This window comes from Truncatella angustata (assembly GCF_020726525.1).
Source record: "Truncatella angustata strain MPI-SDFR-AT-0073 chromosome Unknown BKA67scaffold_10, whole genome shotgun sequence".
In the NCBI taxonomy this organism is placed as follows: Eukaryota; Fungi; Ascomycota; class Sordariomycetes; order Amphisphaeriales; family Sporocadaceae; genus Truncatella; species Truncatella angustata.
The window spans coordinates 1,066,397-1,091,492 of record NW_025763390.1 but is presented as its reverse complement, the minus strand read 5'-3'; the positions used below and the strand labels follow the sequence as shown (position 1 = coordinate 1,091,492).

The window sequence follows — 25,096 nt, the reverse complement described above, 5'->3', positions numbered from 1 at the left end:
GCTGCTGACTCCATAATAGCTTTTTACAGTCCCCAAACTCGCGCTCTCCATTGGGATGCACAAAGGACCAGTTGACCACGGTTCTTTCGTACCATCAAGTAATGCCAACCTTCTCCGACCTAATAATGGCTTTTAAGCCACGTTCAAGGCCTGTCACTCATGCCATATTCAGACATGAAAGCTATCTGCAGCAAGACAGCCCCCAGTTCGCTCTTCCTGAATATGGAAGAAGTGGTGTGCAAATCCAAATCGCCTTCAATCTGTTATCTGTGGAACGAACGGACGTACCTAATGAGCGAAACCAGTGGCCGCTCCGCCAAGCGGCAGTGTATCACTCCTTTGATGTTGTCGACGGTCAAACAATATTTATGGTACTCAAAGCAGACACCAACATACTAAAACGAATGGCTCAAGAGGCCTTGAGGAACCGCGATATGCATCCGACCGCACTGCATGTTCCAGAGAAGTCATTCACTGCGACACTACTAACGCATCTCATCATGGTAGAATGGTGCACTGAGAATTGGTCCGAATACATTGACGACTTCGAGCAGAAGGTAAGAGAGAAATCGCTTGAAGGGAAAATGGCTCCCATCTCGGCTGCCACTAGTCCTATGGCAATTGAGACGAACATATCACGGAGGAGTATAGCAACATCTCCAGTGGCTTCACGTATGAGTACATTCGCAACAAGGAGTAACACCTGGAGTCGAGACTCTGCGACAGGTACAAAACAACCACCTCCGCAGTTGACCGCCACTATACCAGAGACAGAGGGAGCAGTGTTTGACTCACAGGCTGCAAGCCCGGCCACACCTATCGCTCCCATAAGACGACGAACTTCAAGTCTTCGCCAATCTGTCGCCGATCTTTTTTCTAAGGTCTCAACTCAGCGAAGCAAAAGCTCTGAAAATGTTGACATTGAAATGGCCCCTCGAGGAAGTCAAGAGAACAACTGGCTTGGCTTCGACCTTGACGAAAGTCTGTCATTCGAAGAGTTCCAAAGAATGAACCGCTGGAGTGAGGAGCTCGAGCAATCATCAACCGCCATTGAACAGAATAAGGGTGTTCTCAGAGAGCTTGGGGACCACTATCGTGAAGTTCAGGAATCTCACGGTTTCACTCAGAACATCAAGACACAGGACGTCTCAAGCAGCTTAGCAAGGTTTTTGACGAAAATCAATGGGGCTATACGAGATCTCAATGTCAATCAAGATCGATTGCGAGCCGTTGCGCGCATGCTAGATAATGACAAGGCCCTGGTAAGCACGGCACAGACGCGCAGTACTGCCTCTATATTAGCATTTTACTGATCTGTGAACTCTTAGTACGGCGCGGCTTTGCAATACCAAAGCGCCAAAGTATCCGAGCACTTCGCATACACGGCAAGAGAATCTGCAGACAGAATGGAGGATTGGACGATACAAATGCACGAGGTCGCGATCAAGACCGAACATGAGACAGTTTCAATGCACGTCATCACAATATTCACGCTCATTTTCCTTCCAGGAACCTTTGTTGCAGTAAGATACGGCTGGCCTCATCTTCGGCAATTCTTGATTGCGGCCCTGACGCAAATCCAGACCTTCTTTAGCAGCGGGGCCATCCAGTGGGATGACGATGGAACGCTTGGCACCGACTATATAGCCCGCCCGGGCGGCATGAAGCTTTTCTTTGTCACCATGTTGCCCTTGACAATTGTGATTATGGTCATCTGGGCGTTGATCTACTGGTTCGCACGACGACAAAGGAAAGCTAGAAAAGACGATATATTGCCTAGGGCAAAACAGTGAAATACGAGTAAACAGTTTATCGCAACCAATAATGCCTCCCCTAAAAACACGCCAAGTACATTTGTGAATATATAAGTGGTGTCGATAAAAATCCATTATTAATCCTGATTTACTGCAAGATAGCTCCACAAGTATAGTAGGAAACGGTTCCGCTCACTAGCAGGATTGGATGAACTGACTATATTGTCAATCACTCTGCTTGTATGGAGTACAAGGTTACAGTTTCTGCGACTCTACTATTCTTTTGTGTCAATTGATCATGTTTCACGGGGTACACAAACTCATATAGAAAATATAATTTCACACAGCCAAGAAATGAGATGCCATTGGCTTGGCCATCGGCAATGTGCAGGCAGGCTCAAGCGCGTTCGCCGGTTTCTGTGCCTGTAAATAACCGGACGGCCACCTTGGGTCGCGTAAAGAAAGCCTCGTGCAATTAGCGCAGATGAATCCTTCAGCAGAGGTTGGGGTCTGAAAATAGGTCTTGGACTGCAACCATAGACATGGAGTGTGACATACATGTCAGCAAGGCTGCGTTTTTCCATGTGCAATTTGGTTCAAACGAACCACTTCGCCTGGATCGATTTCCTTTTGCAGTAAGATGGCGTTTCCCGCGAACCACCCTTGCATGACACAGCCCTGGAAGTGCTTATTGTTACCACCATCCTGGGTGCACATGTGCGCCCTTGCAGATGGTTGTTCGTTTCACGGCCCCCAATGTTATCAGCCGCAGGTTCGCTTCAATGATCATTTAATAATACCGACGCAATGTATTGAAATATTCATCTTCTTTCGCCAACCTTGTGAGAGTTTTGTCTTGTTCTCCGGTTTTCCAACTTGACAAAATCATAATCGTGTTGCGTCGGTCAGTAAAACGCTTCGGTTACCTGTACCCTCTGCCAGAGAGCGCTTAGCACTATTGTTACTGGTCAGCAGGCGATTTGTGGGCACCGCCAAGATTACTTTAGCGAGTCCCTTAGCGGACGCGCCCTATCAGGATGGCGGAAGACACGAATCACCAACCCAGCCACGACTTTCATAATTGGGTGAGAGACACACGAGTGAACTACGAAGGTCGGGATCTTCTTGAAAACACACTACAATATATTCCGCTTCACGAGCTGGAAGACTACTGGGGCGCAGGGAAGATTGTAGCTATCTTGCGATCATACGATAAGCCGCTGCCCTTCGATTTCAAAAGTATTCAGTCGGATTACCTGCGGATATTCTCCACCTTAGTCTATACAGGGACCACAAGACAGCTCCTAGGCTTGGTCTTGAGCTTCAATCTGGACGATACCCAATGGCCCCGAGTTGATCATCCCAACAATTGGCCGCGATACGACGATTGCTCCCGTGCTTTCGAGGCCGTCAAGAAGGCGCAATGGACCTTCTTCCCGTACCACTTCAGGGCCAGCCGGCTGAATGATAGTCAAATTGACCCAAACTGCATCCTCCCCATCAGTTATCTGGAGACTATCACTCAAGAAAATAGTTCTGCTATTCATAAGATCAAGATACTTGATACATACAATGACTTGGTAGGTTTTAGCCCAAGTATTGATGTCCGCTTGGTCAAAAATGAATACTGACGAGTCTTAGGTCCCTTCATTCAAGGAGCGATATTTTGCTCTCAAGGACTACGATCTCAAACAATCTGGCAACCGCTACTCCACTGAGATGGAGGCCTTGAACATGCTTCGCATGAGCCCATCGGAGAATTTGGTCACTTTCTACGGTTCCTTCAGAAAAGACGGCCACGGATTTCTCATACTGGAGTATGCCGATGCGGGGGACCTGTCGGATTTCTTCACCGAAAACTTCCCGCCATCCAGTGCTATGGATATAAGCTTCTTCTGGGCGAGCTTGCTGAAAGCTTTGTCGGGGCTCGATAGGATACACCAATTGATGAGTGTTGATAGCAACATGAAGAGCATCATACAAGGGTAAGTACAAGCAAAGAGTCGCTGTGAAGTAGCTAATCAGAGACAGCATCCATCAAGACATTAGACCGGCGAATATTCTTCTGTTCAAGGGTGCGTCCAGCTCGCCTTACGATTTCTCGCCAAAAATTGCAGACTTTGGCTTATTCAGCCATGCAAGGAAGACACGTAGCAACAGCAGTGAAGCCAAAGGCAACAACAAGTACGGCAACCAGATTTTCGGTAAGGTGCGCTGCCTCATACTGCATACCATATTTGCTGATATTATAAATAGCCGCCCCTGAAGTTGGTGCCATTCGCCGACGCAAAGCCAAAGGCTTGAGTCTCATCACTCCAGGCGCCGATATATTCTCCTTTGGCGCAGTATTAAGCACAGCTGCTGCTTGGGTCATCGGTGGCGCTTCACTTCAACACCAATATTTTGAAAAGCGAAAGAGCGCTCATACCAAACTAAAGGAATTTGCCGGGACTGATTATGAAGGATGCTTTCATGCAGGGTTGCAACAATTCTCGGCTGTAAGGCAAATGCATGATGAACTTAAGTCTCACTGCCACATGCATCGAGACCTGCTTACACCACAAATTCTGGACATTGTCGAATGTCATATGCTACAGCCAGAGTCTTCAGGGCGCAAGCAAGCCAGTGTCCTGATAGATTTGTTCTCAAATGTTGCATCGAATGAGCCAACCAGCCCAGTTACCACTATATCGATACGACGCAGATCGGCCCTGATAAGCACTTTTACCGACGACGGTGCCAGCACACCGACAAGCATCGAAAGCATGAAACGAATCAACACTTTCTTTGACGGAAAAGTTCTTGATTCCACCGTTAAGGATCTTGTCGACAAGATTACAAGCAATTTGCGCGATCGAGATCAATTCTTCTTTATCGACGACTCCACCAGTATGCAAGCCTACAGTAGCATAGTTCTCGAGGGCTTCCAAGCTCTCTCTTCCATCGCCAAGCGCCTAGATCCTAATCGAGTTGAGCTCGCATTCGCATCAAGTGCGAAATTTGTTTATCGCGCCCGTGACACGAAGAAGCTGGTCAAATTACTCAAGAAACACGAGTTTCGCCATGATCCCACAATGATGGAAAAGAGCCTTTCCGAGCTCATTGAGCATCAGATCATCAAGAAACTTCCCGTTCGGAAAATGGGGTTTAACATTAACCTCATTTCCCGCAAGCGCGTCAGCGTTTACATCTTCACTGACGGGAATTGGGGCAACGATCCAAATGGCGCGTGCAGAGTCGAGCGCCCGGTCAAAGATCTCATCGACGAAGTCCAGCGTCGAAAACTCAGCCGACACCAAGTCACCCTGCATTTCGTGCGCTTTGGTGACAGCGCACAGGGTAGCCGACATCTGGATTTCTTGGATCGATTTGGAGAGGAGTTTGATTGGTAAGGATTTCTTTCCATGACCCGCCGAGCATTCTGAACGAGATTGAGCTAACATGTTTCTCCTAGCGATATTGTTGATGTAAAGCACATTTCAAGTGATGTTGTCTCGATTTTCAAGGGACCACTTTCGCACCAGAATGACAGGCTAGAGGAGGTGAATTTAAAATGGAGGAAATGATACCCATGGTTTACTGTTTATTCGACTGAGATACCCTGTTTTTAACCACTTGTTTCACGCCTCTGCGCGTATATAGTTACAATGGAACACGCGCATATCATTGCACGAGTTGAAAGTTTAAGTCAAACTTTGATATCCATCTACATGATTCTCTTTCCGGATAGAAACATACTTACTTTCTAGCTTCCGGTCTCCACACCTGCACTCAATGATGAAATATTGACATCGCGTTTCGATCCAACCGTTTTACCATGCCGCTGTCCCGTTCTCCGCATTATGCTCGAAATCTCGTGGCAGATTGCCTCACCATTGTCATCATCGTCAGTATCGATCCGATGAAGTGCCATCGGCAGCACAGGCCATTATTGGGTCGGGTTGTGTTGCCTTTCTTGCCAATTTTCTGGTCAAGAGACACCAGCTAACAAGCGGTTTGATCGACGACCCAGCATCGTGGCCAACATTGCACATAAACCCTTGATGAACATGTAACACAAATAGGATCAATATTAGGTCTTTTGATGGTGTTTATGAAACGGACGAGGAATAAGACTATCCTCTATTCCTAGTGAAGGCTACCTAAATAGCTATATTAGGTGGGTCCTCGGGTGGATTCCTGAGGCATCCATTAGACCTTGTCTGGAGTTCAACTCCTTTTGTACTCTTAATTCTCATATTTCAGTTCTAGTAGCGACCAAGTCGCCTATTGCTGCAAGGGTTGTGCCACCCATGATATCAAACACAGCGATCTGGACCTTGAAGTCTTTGCTGATCCAGTTACGAAGTTCCACTGCCATCAAGGAGTCAACGCCGTAGTCTGACAGCTGTTTGGTCGCTTCCACTTCCGTGCTGGGCATGGACAAAGAACGAGCAAGCTTCGCAATCAGTGCGTTCGTGAAAATCTCTGCCCGCTCCTGCAAATCTGATGCGTGTCGGAAGAGTACCGCCGGATCACTGGCCTTGGTGGGCAACCCCCCCTGAAGCATCTTGTCACTCACACGCGCGAAAGTCGAGAACAGCGGTGAAAACACCGTTGAGTCGGGGGTCTCGCCCCGAGCAGCATAATACGCTGGAGTTTTTGCCCCCATCATGACTTGGCTCCTCATCGGCGAACGCCGGGTAGACGAATCACAACAAAGCTCCAACAGCGCGAGTAGTTCCTCTTCCTCGAGTGGTATCATGTTCCGGACACCCTGTCGATACTCTTGGAATTTTTCCGTCTCCGCAACGATTCCGATACTTCTCATCCAACCGAGATCCAGTGCAACGGTATTTTCCCCACGAGCGACTCGAAATCGCGCCAGGGCATCCTGGAAGGTACACCCTGCTGCGTAATTTGACTGAGCGACGCTACCGTATACACCAGAAAGCGAGGCGAGAAGGATGAAGAAGTCCATATTTGGGAGGAGCCGGTGCAGATTCCACGACACCTGCACTTTCGACTTGATGGTTAGTTCCCATTGCGCATGCGTCATGTTCTGGAATACGGCATCCTAATTTTGAAGACGTCCTTGTCAGCGCTAGGGGCTCATTTGCCTATTCACCAACCTTACTCACCTGAAGAACCATAGAGCCGTTTATGCAGCCCTTAACAGGAGGCATCGACTTGGCGCAATCTTCTAGGACTGCTGAAAGTGAAGAAAATGACGACGCGTCGCAGATTGGTGTGACAACATTTATACCCCGTGCTTTCAGATCTAGAACGACTTGAATTGCCGCTTGGGATACAGGTCCAGTTCGTGATGGTAAGATCATATTCTTCGCGCCCTGTCTTGCCATCCATCGAACGATTGCTCGACCAAGACCTCCAAGTCCGCCGACGACCAAGTATGTTGCCTCGTGGTTAAATTCACATCTATCTTGATGTCGTATCAACTTCTTCAAATCCTGTCAGTACCATAAAATTTGGTTTGGTGGGTGAGATACTTACTGATACCACCTCGGCTTGATCTATGGTAATCACTACTCTTCCTGTATTCTTGCCGCTTTGGATCAGTCTGAAGGATTCTTCTATACGTGAAACTGGATATATATGCAGCGGCTTGGGGTAATCAATACGCTTTTCGGCAAGAAGTTCCATCAAAGACAGTATGAGGGACCGCCCCAGCTCAGGCTTTGTTATTGCGATGTGATACAAGTCCATCGCAAAAAAGCTGACGTTCTTGGCAAACCCGGCCATCGGTAAAGAAGAATTGCTCATGATGTCAGATTTGCCGATTTCGACAAAACGACCATATGGGGCTACGCATTCCCACGAGGCGCGCAGCCCGTCTCCGGACAATGAATTCAGAACCACGTCAACACCACGACCATCAGTGAGGCGCAAGATACCTTGTGCGAATGACGTGTTCCGGCTATAGAATATATGGTCTGCGGGTATGTCAAACTCATTTATCAGAAGCTCCTTCTTGTCGTCAAAGCCAACCGTAGCAAAGATCTCAGCGCCTATCATTTTGGCAATATAAAGCGCCATCTGTCCTGTGCTGCCAGCCGCTGAATGGATAAGAATCCTTTCGCCTTTCTGCAGTCGAGCCAGATTGATTAAGGTATGGTAAGCTGTCGCGCCCGGGTTGATAGTAGAAACGGCAGATTCGAATGAGATTCCGTCAGGTATTTTGAAGACGAAATCTATCTTCCCACGAGGATATGTCCGCATACTACCAAACGCTGCTAGACATACTCTATCCCCCGGCTGAAAGTCGGGCGAGCCCTGATCACCCACTCTGGTCACGATGCCAGTGCACTCAAAGCCCAGTTCCTCGCCGGCTGGCAATCGCCCAAGAGCAATGAAAGTGTCTCTAAAGCTGATAGCCCACGCCTTCGCCTCGATTTCAATCTCATCCGGGCGAAGTGGGTTCTGGTACGAGCGATCTTCCACTAGCTGAAGACTGTCGAGTGCTCCAGGCGTGCCGACTTCAAGCGCTAGAGGGGGCCCAGGAAGCCACGATTGACGTTCCCATTTGGGCTCTAGAAGCGAAATATGCCTTTCATTCAAGGCAACCTCTTCGACCGCCCTTCCTGCTGACAGGAAGCCATCTCGCACGACGAAATCCCGTTCTTTAGAAAGTTTTACGAACACAGAATCTAGTACTTTTCGAATATAGCCCGAACACGCTTCCGGCGCAATCTGGGAGGTTGACTCAATGTTGAGTGTTGCGATATACTTTTCACCCTCTTCCGACCTGATACTTCTCAGAAAGCCCGTGCTAAGGCCATCGAATGCATACGATTCATCGGTGATAGCCGATGAGGTAATCCAAAGTAACTTTTGCGTCTGTCGTAGCAGGCTCTGAAGTGTTCCGAAATCCTGCTCAGATATGGTGGCGAGAAACGGCTTGTCAAGTTCTAGAAGACAGACAATAATGTCGTCTCTACTTAAACCGGCCTCCCCTAATTCTCTTAGACAGAGTGTCTTGGTATTAGTGTGTATACGGAGCTCAGTAGCCAGAACGAGCTGGTCATCTGACAGTGGATCAATCACGAGATTAAGCTGAGGCAACTGGGATGGCTGCCCGGACGGATCCACCGCGGTCGTAACAATGAGACTAGCGAGGTGCCATACAGCACTGTCAAAATCTCTAATGATCATATCGTTGCCTGAAAATCCCGTTTCCTTTGTGATCTCATCCCATTTTTCCTCCGTTATAAGCGGGCCTGTTGCTCGCCACTCCTCCGTGCTGAGCCACCAGCCAGGCAGCACACCAAATGTTACATTTGAGCAAGCACTGTCCGGCATGACCATCTCCAGGTTGACTAATCGCCCGCCTGATTTCAGCAGGGACCGTATACCCCGCAGAGTAGACTTTAAGTCCGCTGTGGCGTGGAGAACGCTGCCGGCAATCACAATGTCAAAGCTGCTGTGCTTGAACCCTTGTTTAGAAGCATCGCGTTGCAAGTCGAAAGTCTTAAAGACCATTCGTTCCTCGAAATCTTGGAACTTGGCCCTAGCATTGTCAAAGAATCCAGCGGAGATGTCGGTATATACGTACTCTGCGAAAAGACTAGCGCCAGTCTGCGTCTCAAAGTCACGTATCGCGGACAGCACATGCTCAGTTACACCACCTGTTCCGGCTCCAACCTCGAGAATCCTGAGCTCGGGCGTCTCGTGAGTGGCCAATTCTAGGAACTTGCAGAACCTTTCATCAAGTACTAAGCGAAACAAGTCCCTATATAGCCTCTCCGCGCAATCGGTAGAGAAGATCAGCTCAAGTGGATTCACGTGCCCTCGGAGGATACCGTCGAGATTGCGAGCCACAATGGAGGTCATTTCCATCTCGGGCAACTCTTTCTCGGATGTTTGTAACATGTCTTCCAGATACACTTCTATTTTCGTGTCTCCATTCGGAGGTAGGAAATCACCCCGGAGATGGCTTCCCACCATCGCTGCATATTGGCGGATATGTGCGGGCGCATGCTGGAGGTCTGCATCCGTCACTCTGCTCAGTGCATGGTACATCGCTGTGGTCATCGCCTTGTCCAGATTGACGTATTTGTTGATCATGTCTGCCTGGCTTTCCGCAGACACAATAGACCTGGCGTTGCATATTTCCTGCAATTGTTGAGGCTCTAGCAAACTCAACTGTGGTTTCCATTCGATGGAATGTAGCAAACCACTAGACCGGGGAGAAGCCATCTTGTTTCTTGAAACTGGAGCCATAATCATGTGTTCCATCTTGCAAAGGATGGAGTCGTCGTCACCAAGTCCATATAAAATGCTCTCAGTCGGCATTTTCCCTTTACCGCACTTCGAAATCGATACAAGTCGGATCTGACTCGTTTCCGAGGGGCCCCATCCGGCCGCTGAAATCCAAGTGTTGTTGAACTGACGCGGCACTAATGTCGGTATCGTTTCTATCCGGCGTTTCGACATCTGAGCCATCAAGAGATGATGGGAAGCGTCCAGGATGGCTGGATGGACAAGACCAGGACCTTGGTGGGGAGACTTTGCCACGGTGATTTTGGCAGCGGCCGCTTCGTCGGCCGTATATGTGATGGAGTTCAGGAGTTGAAACGACTCTCCATACGTGATCCCCAAATCCTGACAAAAGTCGTAGAAAACTTGGGGCTTGATTACAGATTTGCAGGACCCGGTTATACGTTTATAACTGTCAACCACCCACTGGTCTCCTAAGCGCCGCTCTTTGCCGCCGTCCACTTGAGTCGCTGACTCATGGTATTGGACTTGGATTTTAGCTGTGAAGCATTCGTCCCAACGGCCATCATGAACCGCGAAAATGCTGATTTCTACCCACGACGCCTCCTTTTCGTACATCTGCTTGACCGGCCTCAAACGAGTGACTGTTTCAGTGGCCTCCTCGACTGTTGCGCCGATTGGAATGGAATTGAGGAATTGAGCCTCTTTGAAATAGAACCCACGGATTGAGCGACCTGGAGAGCTTGTTTCTCTTGCTGCCTCCATTGCCATAACCAACATCCCTGAACCTGGAAAGATTGTCTTGCCCGAAACCTGACAGCAGTCAGATGGAGGAAGAACAAATTCTATGAAGTGCACTGTAGACTTACGACATGATCTCCAAGCCAGGACATTGACTCCGTGCTGAGATAGTTTCTCCACGTCGGCTCCAAAGGATTCCAGTCGTGCGATCTGTACCCTAATACGTAGCTGAAAGTGTCACGCTGATTTCTGAAGTCGCGGCTGAACCTGGACTCACTCCAAAACGTGTGTGAATGATCGAACGGATATTTCGGGCAGTCAGTGAGCAACCTAGCCTTTCTCTCCGAAACCTGTACTTCTGACATGTTAACTTCTGCAAGGGAAACTGGGTAGCCACGACAGAACAAACGTCCCAGAAGGACCAAGGCTGCTTTGTGAGATGGCGTTGAGCGATCCAAAACTGATCCATACCAAAAGACTTTTTCGCGGAGGGAGTCTTGGCTTGTTATGTCACGGATCGGTCGTCTCAGTGCCGCGTGTGGACCGATCTCGATCAAATCAATGTGAGGCTCACTTTTCTGGCCAGAGTTCAGAACGGTTTGAATAAGTGCGGTCACTGCCGGTGAGAATTTGACCTGGGACGTCAAATTAGCAACCCAGTACTCTGCCGTTGTCAAAACCTTAGGAGTCACGTCGCATCCTGTGACTGATGATATCATTAGTATACCACCTTTAGTAGTATCTGGCGAGTCGAGAGTTCCTAATAGATTAAGATATTGCGATGCAACTTCCTCCATCATAGGTGAATGGTAGGCAACCCCTGTGTTTAGCTTCTGCGCAAATATTTGGTCGTCCTCGAGTTGCATCTTTAGCCTGTCAATCACCGCCTCGGTCGCTGCCAGAGTGCAATTCGACGGGCTGTTTACACAGGCTATGGAGATCTTGTCGCCTAAGTCCTCAGAATTCGAGTTTCTCAGGTATGTAGGAAGCTCATCTTCAGTTATGTTCACGGATAACATGGCGCCTGGTGAGGATTGGTGTATCACTTGAGCTTGAGCAGTAACCAAGCCTCTTAAATAGGCTACTTTACAAGCTGACTGTATGGATAGGGCACCAGCGGTGTATCTGTGAAACCGTCAGTATATACAGCAGAAGGCAATCTGGGGTCATTTGATTCTCCTTACGCAGCTGCAATCTCACCAGAAGAGTGGCCCACAACCGCTTTAGGAGTGATGTTAAAGCTTCTCAGCAGCTCTACAAGAGCGATCTGAATTGCCGTACATAAAGGTTGACTGTATTCAGGATTATTCATGGCATCTGGATCCTTAATTTTATCTGTAATTTCATGCGGGTTAGCGGATATCAAGGAATACTAAAAGAGGTTGAGGAACGCACCAAGTATCGACCATGTACAACCCAAGCTTGCAAAAATATCCTCAGCCTTCTGCAGGTGGTCCCGGAATGTTCTGTACACCAATAACTCCAGACCCATGCCTGCATACTGTGCCCCCTGTCCGGTGAAGACAAAGACAGAAGTGCGTGGCTGAGTCGACGTCTGGAGAGGTTTCTCCACAGACAGCCCTATATCAGCTTGAGCACCGCTCCCGGCATGAACCACGGCAAACGATCTCCATTTCATACAACTTCTTCGAGAAGCTAAAGTGTGAGCCAGCTGTTCAAGCTTCTCCTCATCGGCATGAATTTTGGCACGGTAATAAGCATCATAGTCGCTCGTCAATCGGACCAGCGTTTTCTCGCTTGAAGCTGTCCAAACCAGTAGCCGGGGATAGTCCGGTAGTTTTCCATTAACAGTAATCTCGTCCGAAAAGTCAGTCACGCCGCCATTTGTCGTGCCGTTTCTCAGAATATGAGTGCTGCCGTTCGTAATTCCATTTAATTGATCATGCGCGAGGTTTTCACGGTAGTCATCAACAACCGGGTTGGTCTTAAAGACACTGTCATCGTATGTAGTGACTGGAGCTTGGGATGAGTCCTCAAGGACATGAGGTACCCCAAGATCTGTCGACAGAGTGGTACACCTATGATGGCCTACTAACCCCTGACTTCTAAGATAATGTGAAGCGCTGTCGAGTACCACGTGGGCATTTGTTCCGCCAAATCCAAACGAATTGACTGATACTCTACGGAGTCCACAAGCTGGCCAAGAAATACTTCCTGTTGGCACCTAAGGCCATTGTTAGCAGATTTGCTGCTTGTGAACCGTCATTGTTGCTTACCTGGGTACGCAAAAAGGCTGTGTCGATTTTCGGATTGATATTTTCGAACAGGGCATTGGGTGGGATGACGCCCTTTTCAAGGATCATAATTGCCTTGAGGATCCCAGCAAGACCACTCCCTGCTTCCAAATGACCAATGTTTGATTTGATAGAGCCACTAACAGCGTCAGTATATCTTCAAAGCCAATGAAAACCTCTTGCATTAATCGTCGTGGATATACAAGCACAGCGTCGCAGATTAGGGGAAGTCAAAGCCGTTCACCATACACGTAGAGTGGCTCTTCTGTAGAGCGAAATTTTCGGAACACTTTTCCAATAGCTTCCATTTCGATCGGATCGCCGACCGGTGTTCCAGTGCCTATGAATGTCAGTATTTTATCATTGAAACGGCTAAGAAATATTGGCCTCCCACCATGAGCCTCGACATAACGTGTCGAGTCATAGTCTAGATTCGCTTTTTCGTAGACATGTCTGATCAAGCTTTCTTGAGCATCGAGACTTGGTTGCGTCAGACCTGGTGTGTGTCCATCTTGGTTACTCCCGCTTGATCTGATCACAGCTCTGATCATGTCACCATCTTCAATCGCTGCGGACAGAGGTTTCAGCACAAGAGCAATGACGCCTTCGCCCCTGCCATAGCCATTGGCGCGTGAATCGAAACTCCAGCAAACACTGTCTGGAGATGTGAAACCCATGTTCGCCAACATCAAAGAATTATCAGGGGCAAGCATCCAATTAGACCCAAATACCAAGGCCTCAAACGCGCGTTAGCTATTGCATGGATCTCGATATGATGGCATTATCACTCAAAAATGCTAACCCAACTATTTCTACAGGTACAGGAGAGCTTACCGAAGTTGCTTCGCGGCTTCGTAGAGATTGGCAAGCTAGGTCAAGGGAAACCATGGCGCTTGAACACGCTGTGTCGACAGTCATACTCGGCCCTGTCAAGCCATAATACCAACTGACCCTGTTCGACAACATAGCAGATTGAATACCAGTTATAGCGGTACGAGGAAAAGTATCAGGATCTCTTGAGAGCATTCGAGAGTAGTCGTCGGACATGCTCGAGCCAAACACGGCCATCCGAGAACCTTTGAGGCTTTCGACAGGCATGCCGGCTGTCATGGTGATGTTAGCTCACATTGAGGGCCTCAGTCTAAAACACGCACCGTTCTCAAATGCGTGGAAGGAGCACTCCAGGGCCCATCTTTGTTGGGGGTCCATCGAAGCTGCATCTTTTGCTGTTATGGAAAAGAATGGAGCATCGAAGCTAGCTGGATCATCGCTCACGAAATGACCTCCACGAGATTGCAACTATTGAGTATCAACGGTCAAGTTCAGTTCAAAGGAATCATTGATCAAAATTTCACCCTGTTTCGAGCCTCAGATGTTTTGTCAAAGAAAGCATCGATTGCGATCCGATTTGCAGGCCATTCAGTCATGGCATTTCGTCGGTCCACGAGCATTTGCCAGAGTGCACCCTCGTCGGTGACATCCCCCGGCAACTTGAAAGAGAGGCCAACAATAGCTATGGGCTCCATGTCCGGTGTCATGCCTTCACTGGTCCTAGCCAAGTTCAGGACGGATTGCGGGGTTTTTGTTGAAGGGATGTAAACAGATCTCGAACCGGAGACTCGATACTGCGGTCGCGATATTAAGCAAGAGCGACATACGCCAAATACATCATATGCGCAGACAAGGACTGTGTCGCTTGAGCGAGGTTATATGCGACGACGGATGATCCTTCATCTCCGTTATCAATCGCTGAGCGGGTATAGTCTGGTCTAGTGCCAATAAATAACGATGCATCCTACTACAGTACTATGTACACAAAGTGTCCGTTCGGCCAGGTTGCCTTCTCGGCAAAAGTCGCTCCACCGTTTGACACTAACGATGCATCCAGTCTATACTATGTACCTGCACGGTAGCCATACCTGCACGAAAAATACGTCGTCAAACCCCCATAGAAACAGCTATATTCTTTATTGCTATTTTTTGCAACCAATCAAGCTCTCACAGCAATGCTATCTTAACGGCCGCAATCCGCTCCCCTTGAATTATCTAAGTGTTCAGCTACCACGTGCAGTACTTCTGCACATATTATTCCCTCCAGCGTCCTCAACCCTGTGCCAACAAACTTTTCAAAATCAGATGGCCCCCACTAAGTCCAGGGTGGAATCATGATGTCCATGGTCTTGTCGATTCGCCGGAGGGGAAAGCAAGTTCCTATTCGCCAAATGTTGGTATGCAGGATCTCATGATATACACACTATATGAAGCGGGGAGATTTTGTGAATACGGTGAGAGATAATCCTCAGGACCAGGCATTCGGCCAATCGGGGAGCGCATCCGTTAGAACTCCCCGGATCGCCCGCTGCTTAGGCCGTTTGTGTCCCCACCTCATCCTCGTGCTTGGTATGTAGCCATGCAGCTACATTGCGAGATTGCTTTTCTCCATTTCAGATGCACCATTCCATACATGAAGAGTGGGACCTTGTACGGTAGGAAACTCGGTGCAAGCGCCGGGCCGAGAGCAGGGGTATTTTTCGATGCTGTCCAGCTCGGTGTCGATGCAGTCGTGTTTCAAAACTCACGCGGTGTGGTCTTGAAGGCCTGCTACCGTGCGGTAGTATTGCCGTGACGGTACCGTGGATCGGTGACTAGGTAGCTTATTGGCATGTCTCCATGTATGTATTAATTACGGCTTAGCTGCGCCAGTATGACATATTACTGGCCCAAAGCAGCAACCAGCATGAAGGCGACATGTAAAGCGGTTCGTACTGCAACAAAGACGTTCCCAAGGCTCGTGTAAGTAATGGGCCATGGATTTTCTGTTGCAAATTCCTGGTTCTCGTAAGAGGAAGCCAGCAGTAAGTTTTAACTGCACCCTTTTAGCCTTCACCGTCTTTGTGAATGCATGCCAGCTCAGATGCCTGGCTCATATTGCCATACGATCGTACCAGCACATGTGCACATCAGCCCCTGTATTGGTCGCCAGGGGTGCTCCCCTGCAACCTGCAAGCCCCTCAAGCCCCTGAGATTTGCACGTGTTCAAAAATATTACATAGAGACATGCTGGTATTTCCTGTTGACAACCTTTCTGTATCCTGTCCCTCCGCTTTCTGTGCCCGGCTCTTGCAGCATAGAATTACGCCACGAGTTCATGTTGGTTATCACATGCACCACAAGGGCACATACTCACCTTGAACTATGCAAGACTTCTAAATTGATCCTGATATGGCTTCAAACTTCTCTCCTGCTGCAATAATTGTACCACTGGTCTACCATGGCCATCTGTAAGTCGCTTTCTAAGGGGTCTACGAAATAGATATGGTTGTCACTGGAGTAAGGAATAGCTGCAATGCCTACTGGCATTATATTCTAACTAATCTTAGGAGGTACATCTGGTTGCAGCACTGCCTCGAGGCTCGCGGAGACGGAACTTAAGCTTTTGTTATTGTCATCAAAAGTGAACGCAACAACTATGAGGCGCCAACTATCGTCTATTCAGTCCTTTAGCGAGGGAGCCACTATCCCAAGGAACCGAACATATAGATCTACAAGACCGCTATGTAAAGCCAGCTTACAGATAAGGAATCCGCCATCCAGGTTAGCAACACTCTACGCGGTTGTTTATCCAAGTACTTGATGATGTCCACGCGGCCTCAGAAGACTGACTTCGACTCGTGGCAAGTGGAAGGGTGAAAGTCTAATGATCTAATGCCTTGTCTCCGAAATGTGACTATCAGACACATTACTAAGTGGTTGACTTGTGACAAATCCAAGTAGTTGGGAATGTATCATGAGCCCGACGAAAAAGGCATGGTGTATCCTACATCGGTATCATTATTCTAACTTCATGATCGAAGCATATCAAGGCATCCAGAGTAGACGACCGGCTCCAAGCTATCTCACGGACTAGCATGGTATTGTCCATGAAAGCCCAGATCTGGACTTACAAAAAGCGACTTCTAGTAGTGCAACATATGTGAGTCCATCGGGTGAGATAACTCACCGGCACCTATCATTCTGGGCAAATTTCTTAGCAGGTCGAGCTAGACATTTGCAGTCGTTGAGAAGACTGCTGAGCAGATCCTGTGCAGTCTAGTATTAAAAAGTTCAGCGCACGTAAATTATGATCTGGAGCTACAAGAAACTTGGAAATCAAGACAATACAAACTCCCATTCTTATGCCATATCGAGCATTGAGCATCGAGAGGTTTACCCCAAGACTCTTCCAATCTATGGTTAGAGTGAAAAATAGAGATACAATATCAAGAATAAAGACAGTTAGAGATCAGGCGAACAGGAAATCGTGGAATGTGGGGCACTCTGCAGGGCCGGGATAGCTACAGCACTATGTATCCATGCTTACCCATATTTAGTGGTAAGTTAATCCCGCGGGTGGCCCGGGGCAGTGGTAAACATTCATGTAGCGCCGCAAATACTGTCATGTCAGAGACTGAGGTTAGAGCACTGCTAACTTGACGATTGGATGCTGTGCCGTTGGGACCCTTTTCGGCCGATAGAACCTCACTTGGGATGTGCATTGCTTGCATACAAGACGCCTCGAGCCTCTCATGGTCTATTGGCCTTGTACAGATATCAGCGAAGCCCAAATTCTTCATCTCCTGAAAAAAACTGCTCAATGATCAGAAGTCTGTCTGATTGATTACAGGGGACGGGTATTAGCTGCGACGATATAGCCAGGGGCAGTAACACTAAAATCTGCATTAGTGACCTCGACCCCAGAAGGATTGACCACGTACGCACGCATCAGTCCATACGGATGCTGCAACCTCGGCAACATCATCAGCATACAGCTCCATGACCTGGAGCGATCACGCCGATGAGGCGCGGACCGACAACAGAGAGGTACCCGAGGAGGGGTGTCATGCTTGACGGCGTACTTGACGCTACATCTTATGCGGCACTTCACAGCAAAACATCAAGAAGCAGGGACGCGGCATGAATCAGTGGCTGAACCCAGGAGCCTGCCCTGCGCAAAACCGGAGATATTACCTCGATTACTGAAGGGTTTCGGTCGATGGTGTATTTTCAAGCCCAGGATCAGCGTTGGTGTTCGAAGGATTGCAGCCTGCATGCGCTCTTTAATCAACATGGACCGGAACGGGCTACAATCTCCACGTGGGGTTACACAACATATGCACAGATCATGGGTAAAAGGCTAGCCACGGTGCAGAACCTGTGCCCGTCAGTCCAACGTCTAATTTACCACATCTTCGATGTAAGTAATGCATGCAGATCAATACTACCTGGGCATGGAAGGATGGCATTGCGTATTGGACCTCAGATCAGACCGAGGCTCTGGCGGAACGAAGCCCAAGGTCAACGCGAAAGGGTAGTTGAAGCGGAAATACTCAGTTTCTACCATCTTGCGTGTTGTTCGGCGTCGTCAAGTCTAACCCCCAAGCCAGCAAAGCATCTCGTCAACCAGCATGTCTGAGGACGACAGTAAGCAATATGGGATTGACTCTATTGCCATCCCGTCGAACGTTGACGAGCCGGCGAACTCAGATCGGTATCTGACTGGCATTCGTCTGGCTTTGGCCGTACTGGGGTAAGTCTCATTTTGTACAGAAGCATTCGAGTTACTGAGACCCTCAAACACAGGCTGGGCCTGACCGTGTTCCTCCCTGCCGCCGAGATAAGCATCGTAAGCACATCTTTGATCACTGTCTCGGAAGATCTCAATGGCTTTGATCAGAGCAGCTGGATCATCACAGCCTATCTATCAGCCTTCACTGGTAGGCACATCTCCGCTCCTTTTGCCAATCAAGCTCGCCAGCTTATTATCGTCAAGGCTTCATACTATTATGGTCAAAAATTAGCACCTTTTTCGGGCTCAAGCCTGCCCTCATTGCCTCTGTGCTGCTGTTCATGGCGTTCTCAGCTGGCTGTGGCGCTGCAAAATCCGTAGAACAGCTGTAAGAAGCTGACCCTAGTCTTGATTCGGGTTTCAAACGCTCTAACGCATCGCGATCAGTATCATTATGCGTGCATTCCAAGGAATCACAGGCGCCGGAGCATATTCTCTGCCCAGTATCGCATTTTTCCAGCTTGTGCCTCCGACGCAGTACAACATAATCAACGCTGTCTCCTCGAGCACAATGGCCATCGCACTCATCATCAGTCCAATCATCGGCGGCAGCATAAGCCAACATGACGCATGGCGTTGGATATTCTATCTAAAGTGCGTCTCCCCTCTCTTGCTGCAGTCGTAGGGTCAATTATGGCTGACTCAACCATCCAAGTCTTCCGGCTGGTGGCGTGGCTGCGATGCTGCTTGCCTTCGTCCTGCCCGCTCGGTTCCCTGCTCACTGTGAACCACCACTCGAAAAGCACGAACGGAGTTGGCGTTCAACCAGATCATTCTTCGAGAAGGCTGACCTTCTAGGAGCTTCACTGCTTCTAGCTGCCGTCATCTTTCTCGTTGCCGCACTCGAGGAAGGAAACGTGCGGTTTCCGTGGAACTCGGCGATTATAAGTTCATTCCTAGCTGTGTCGGGGTTCCTGTGGATTATGTTTTTGCTGTGGAACTGGTATGCCGCCCGAGAGAAAGTCACGGTTGAACCTACAATTCCACATCGCTTTCTGATCAACAGGTGCTTGATGTCGGCCATCTTGTGGGTTGTCCCTTTCCGATACCCCCCTCCTACCAAGTAAACAGTCTAGCTAAGAAACGCAAATATCAGTGGCTGCATCGTGGGCGGAGCGCCCATGACAATAGCGGCCATCGAGCTCCCACAGCGGTTCCAGCTGGTCAACGAGAGCTCGCCCTTAGATGCTGGCGTCCGCCTCTTGGCCTTTGCCGTCGCCACACCCGTGGGCATCGTTGTCGCTTCGGTCCTGACAGGGCGTCTGCGCATACCTTTTGTCTACACGCTCACCTTCGGGGCCTGCCTGCAGATCACTGGGTTCACCCTCATATCCACGGTCCCGACGACGGTCAATCTGTGGAATGGAATGTATGGGTTTTGTGTGCTGGCGGGTATGGGTGCCGGTGTGACAGCTGGGACGTTTTACGTCCTAACGCCTATCTCTTGCGAGAAAGAAGACCAACGTGAGTGACTCCCAACAATCCAGAAAGGCACTTGGTCGAGAAAAACACTAAATCGTGATGCACGGGGAAAGCTCTGGCTGTTGGCCTGGCTCTCCAGGCCCGGATGCTAGGCGGCGCTGTCGGCATCGCCGTGGTAAACAGCGTGTGGGTCAACTACGTGCGATCGCACCTTGCCTCGGCCATGTCGACCGCGGAGATTGACGAGCTACTATCGTCCATCGGGAGCTTAGCCCAGTATCCTCAGGACCTCCAAACGTTTATCCGCGGTGTCTGCGGCGAAGCCTACAACCTGCAGATGCGCGCCACTCTGGGATTCTCTGCTGCACAGTTCCTAGCCATCGCCGCCCTGTGGAGAAAGAAGCCCTTTCGCCTTAGCGAACAGGGTACACTAGAGTAAAAAGAGAAAGGCAGAGTGATTGAAACACCTGAAAAATGGAAATTAAAAGCTACGCAGGCCTGATTCGAACAGGTACTGAGATATGATATTGACTGTTCACCAAAGCAACGATATTAGATTTTAAATTTGAATATTGGAACCGTCGAAACCCTCGAACCAATCTTCTTCGACTCGAAAAAATGATATTACGAATAACTGATTATGTCTCACAGCATGAGGGCACTCTTGCCGCTGTGTCCCTTGGTTGTTGAAAATTTCGTGATGTACTCAGCAGGGGAGTCCATGTTCATGTTGAAAGACGGACAACGACAATAAGGTCGGCGACGAGAGATGATACGAACGCAGAAGGTGGAGATCGGTTGCTCGGTCGCGAAAGCTCCAAAAGATGTCTAGCAGAAGCCCATCAACAGCTGCCAGAGCTTCACATTCGTGCCCCTACTCTCCCAATGGCTCAGCTGTCCTGAATTGGCAGTCTGGTATGTGTATGTGGCAGGAAGGCTAAGACTTACAAAGAAAGGGTCGTGACGAGCTGTAGAAGAGAACAGCAGGACCATAAACACTTGCGACGGGGAGGCCGTCTGGACTTGCCTCTTGCGAAGCATGGCAAATAATAACGCGAGAGCAATTTACTGTAGGCGCTCTTTGCTGAAAGAATAGCATACCACGATATAGCTTCATCTCTACATATACTGTGCGATGCTAATGACTATGGAATGCTGCTTGATGTGTGAGACTTGTCATGGTAGTCGGGTTTTGTGACACTGTCAACAACAGTGGCATCACCGTTATTCAAATAGTGGTTATCATGGTATATTCTCGTTGGCACAGGATGTGTTTGCTGATTACACAGTACGTTTCTTGCAATGAGTGGTTGTGAGATAGAACAACATCCAGGTATGTCCACATCAACGGGGGGTTTATCATCGAACGGTAGGTAAACCATTTAATCGTGGCCATAAGATGACCATGGTGCGAGTACTTTGATATGGAACAATCCGGAACATTATGCGCCAGACAAGTTGAGGATGTTTGAACTGCTCGCTTCACTTGTTTGCAAGGTAGACTACTACATATTGCCTTTTATCATGGATATATCTATTGAGATGGCTTCAGACCAGCTAGCATCAGGCAATCAAACAAACAGGCACTTGTACCCCGTGAATGATATACACCAGTGTAAGGCTGTTGCGATCTGTTGCAAACCCACCCCTCCCCCCCCCCCCCCCCAAAAAAACCCTATTTTTACGGCTCAAACAAGGCACCGCCTCATTCCACATCGTGTATGCTTTCTCTTTCTAGTCATCAGCGGTAAAAAGCAACAGTGGGTCAAGTATCTCTTTAGCCAGTGCTGTTCGGATTTGCATCTCGCTATAGCCTGTAGCTTTAACAATCTGCTCGTAGGTCATCCGGGCATCAAACCAGAGCGTACGCACGCGGTACTGTTCCTCTTCACGGAGCTGGCGCGCCATCTTTGCCGTTGTTTGTAAATCCAGGCTGTTAAACAGCTGGATTCGTGACTGTATCAAAATCTTGTGCGTTGCTTGTACGGCTTTTCCGTAATAGGAGAATGTGCGGTACTTGCCCCACTGTTGTTTTCAAGGCCTGATACCACAGTTTTTCAGCTGTCTTCCATTTTTATTCTTGTAATTGCCAGTATACAACCTTACACCACAATACGGATCATGGCCGAGAGGCAACCGGCACTGATGTATAGCTCGTTTCTCTCACCTCAGCACATGACCAGACATGCTGTACTCCAGAGCCTGAAACCACCAAGCCGGCGCTGCCGTTGTTCACCTGCATGATCTGACGTCGCCGAACCCGGCGGAGGGCCGGGTCTCACGGGCCGTTGCATAGCCAAGCACGTCGGATGCCTTCATGCTTCCACAAGATCTTTGTTGCTCCCATACACAGATGGGGATGATGCTGGCAACTCTCTAGGTCGTACGAGATCACAGCCAAGCTGCCATAAGTGAACCAGGGTTCGGATCTGTCATGGTGTGGCAGTACCGAGCAGGTATCGCAACATCAGAGGCAGACCGCGGAATGATTCGTTTATGATGTATATCATTTTGCATGGCGGAATGGGTCTCATGCAAAAGACCAGTGCAGTTAGAAATGAATCGTTCCCTCCTCAGCGGGATTCCGTATTCTGTCGCCATAGACTGGAGTTGACACTTTTGGCTAGATACTTGTCATGGATCGTCACTTGATAGCATCACAGACGGCGCAGCTCAGTGATAAGAAATAGACGTGGTCATGGGAAATGTCTCAGCTGCTGTACCTGGTTGTCCTGATTTGTGATCTCACGAACGTGAGGCCAAGAATATCCTCCATGGCAGGATCATGCCGCAACACTCTGCGCCACTGGGTAGTCCGGAGGACAACAAACTCGTTTTCACGAACTCCGGAGGAGGTGAAATGCCGGCCAAGCAAATAGATCGTCCTTTGCCCAGACTGTGGGCTGTCGTACTTATATAGTATTATGCGGTGAAAGTAGGTTGCCAAGCAGAGACGGGCCGTGAGTGTGTAGCACTAACTTGAGACACTGGAGTTTCCAAATGAGACCCATTCTCGCCCACACGCGTAGCAAGAGACCTCGACAAACTTTGGATAATGGGGAAAACATGGTTTGGCACGAAGAAGGGCGGGGGGGGGGGGGGGGGGGGGGGGGTAAACGGCGCCCCGAAGAAATAAGAGCCAAAATCAATATCAGGATCAACAGTCAAGAGCCTTGGCCATAATCGATAACAGCCATCGATTCACTATGCCGTCTTGGCTGGAACACCTGATCCGGTGGTGATCAGTGGGGGAGAGATTGTACCTGGGGAACTTTTGTAGACCAATTGAGAATGGTACGACAATGTGAACTAAAGGAAAACAACAGTCGTTCGGTCTCAATGGAAGGAGTTAGAGTTGCCGGACATAGTCAACCGACCCTTTGGGCACGCCAAACATACACACACATACACACGCGCGCGCGCGCGCTCTTCTGAGACAGCGAAAGCCGCGAAGCTACCTAGGCACTGGGACCGCCATCCAAACCATGCACCTGTCAACCACTCCTCTAAAAACGGTGGTCGACATGATGTAAGGCTGAAGCAGATGAAGGGCCGCCTCATTGACGCTCGTGAATGCCGAGATTTCTCAACGATACTTGCATAAGCCTGGTATTCGGTGCGCCCGAAGGCGAGCTTATGCACGGCGATTTTTCTTTTGGCTCTCTAGAAGGTTTTTAGCGCTACTAGTAGGCGGACTTCGGAATACCGTATCAGGCAGACTTGTCGCCTTAATAAGAGGTAGCACACCAAGCTGACTGGGCTGGAACACAGTTTTCGCTTCATGCATAGCTTCGGGATATGACAGATGGGCAGGTTGGGTAGCATATCCAACGCGTTCAGGCCTCATATGTTTCTTTCCAGTGGGAACACACGGGATGATCCGCTACATGATTAGAATCAGGAAGTACATGGTCTAAGTGAATTGGTCGTCTGAATCCTGATCATATCCATTCAAAATGGGCTGCTGGTTACCGGGTCAATCCAGAATTGCAAGTCTAACGACACCTACTACGATTGGTGCTGTGTTTCGTCGTTTCATCCCATTGAAAGGAATATACAGATGGTAAATAAACTTGTTTCTTGTGAACAGACCCCGTTCGTTTGAACGTTTTGACGGATAAGCTCCCAGGGCTTGTTTCAAATGTCCCGGAGCTACCCATGTCAATTGACATCTGCCATGTGCAACGGTGCGGCACTGTGATGTCTAATGCGCCGCCGACTGACGTATCAGCAAGGAAGAGTGAGCGCATGCGATACGAGTAATGACAAGCGACACCAAATTCCCGGTCGAACAGCGCTCATCTGCGACAGCCACCCTTGACCATCACTGATAACGCGCACAATAAGGCTTGAGCTGAGGCCATGTAGGGCAACAAGGGCAATGGCGCACAGGGAATCGGAAAAGCTTGGTAGAAAGGACGAGCAGGGAGAGCAAGGTGCGCGAACTGGGCGGTACGCGTCGCCCGGTTGTAAACATCATGATTGCGAGCGCTTCGGGTAGCTTCCAGTGTGGGCACCTGGAGAGGCGTAATATCCGAGAGAACTGGCCCGTTACGAACGAAGTAAGAAGGATCTGTGTGGTACTGTGCTGAAAAGCAATAATGACCTGGGGGGGGGATAGGGATGGGAGCTGGCGGGCTACAGTACTGTATGGAAATGCCTCGGCGAGTCACGCACTACTGTGTACTAGATATTCCCGCTCAGCAGAAAAAGGCGCATACAGTACCCGTTCCGATACCGATCTCATAAGAGGCAATGGATGAATTGAGTCGAGGATAATCCCGCTGAAGATCTGGAATTTTCAATTGCTTGGCTCTGCCTGTGCTCTGCCTGTGCTCTCGAATCATGCCCGCGTAAAGTCCGTTGGAAATATCGCGCGCAAATTTCGCCTCGCCGTGCTAGCGCAGATTGCCATCAAAGCCGCTCGGATGATCCCTGCTAATTTCGATTGGAGTCTTCCTGAATTGTCAATTCAGACGCAAATGATTGGAGAATTGGGAGGATGGGGGTTCTGCGGGGCCGATTCGCGGGATGCAGCTTGCTGGAGACGAGCTGCTGCAGGTGATTTTACTCGAATATGAATTCTGGGACTCGTGATATTG

At 49.1% G+C, this 25,096-nt stretch overlaps 3 protein-coding genes across 3 annotated transcripts; 2 read left to right on the top strand and 1 right to left on the bottom strand.

Annotated features, from left to right (window-relative positions):
• Positions 1 to 20: 20 nt before the first annotated feature.
• BKA67DRAFT_525871 (uncharacterized protein) lies at positions 21 to 5,320 on the top strand (the record flags this gene model as incomplete). The annotated part of the gene is made up of 9 exons (XM_046098702.1): positions 21 to 1,262; positions 1,329 to 1,523; positions 1,584 to 1,789; positions 2,107 to 2,167; positions 2,774 to 3,334; positions 3,396 to 3,739; positions 3,786 to 3,958; positions 4,023 to 5,142; positions 5,209 to 5,320. Coding segments are annotated over 9 exons (4,014 nt in total), but the record flags the coding sequence as incomplete, so codon positions are not given.
• A 668-nt stretch (positions 5,321 to 5,988) lies between these two features.
• BKA67DRAFT_526644 (fatty acid synthase S-acetyltransferase) lies at positions 5,989 to 14,493 on the bottom strand (the record flags this gene model as incomplete). Its single annotated transcript, XM_046098770.1, has 12 exons — positions 5,989 to 6,810; positions 6,875 to 7,195; positions 7,248 to 10,784; positions 10,841 to 11,837; positions 11,897 to 12,047; positions 12,108 to 12,897; positions 12,950 to 13,106; positions 13,217 to 13,307; positions 13,362 to 13,704; positions 13,802 to 14,070; positions 14,122 to 14,266; positions 14,323 to 14,493. The coding sequence occupies 12 exons, from the start codon at positions 14,491 to 14,493 to the stop codon at positions 5,989 to 5,991; spliced, it is 7,794 nt and encodes a 2,597-aa protein (XP_045952606.1).
• A 3,684-nt stretch (positions 14,494 to 18,177) lies between these two features.
• Positions 18,178 to 20,628, top strand: BKA67DRAFT_93561 (major facilitator superfamily domain-containing protein). Its single transcript, XM_046109552.1, has 7 exons — positions 18,178 to 18,533; positions 18,587 to 18,720; positions 18,777 to 18,900; positions 18,960 to 19,166; positions 19,228 to 19,599; positions 19,669 to 20,036; positions 20,108 to 20,628. Exons 1-7 carry the CDS (start codon positions 18,412 to 18,414, stop codon positions 20,431 to 20,433), a joined length of 1,653 nt encoding a protein of 550 aa, XP_045952605.1. The 5' UTR covers positions 18,178 to 18,411; the 3' UTR covers positions 20,434 to 20,628.
• Positions 20,629 to 25,096: the final 4,468 nt, after the last annotated feature.

What these genes read in the sequence shown, in the direction of transcription:
- BKA67DRAFT_93561 (XM_046109552.1), top strand. Translation starts at nt 18,412, where the DNA reads ATGTCTGAGGACGACAGTAAGCAATATGGGATTGACTCTATTGCCATC. An exon ending in CTATCTATCAGCCTTCACTG is followed by an intron (nt 18,721 to 18,776) that starts GTAGGCACATCT and finishes ATTATCGTCAAG; the next exon opens with GCTTCATACTATTATGGTCA. An exon ending in TTGCGAGAAAGAAGACCAAC is followed by an intron (nt 20,037 to 20,107) that starts GTGAGTGACTCC and finishes GCACGGGGAAAG; the next exon opens with CTCTGGCTGTTGGCCTGGCT.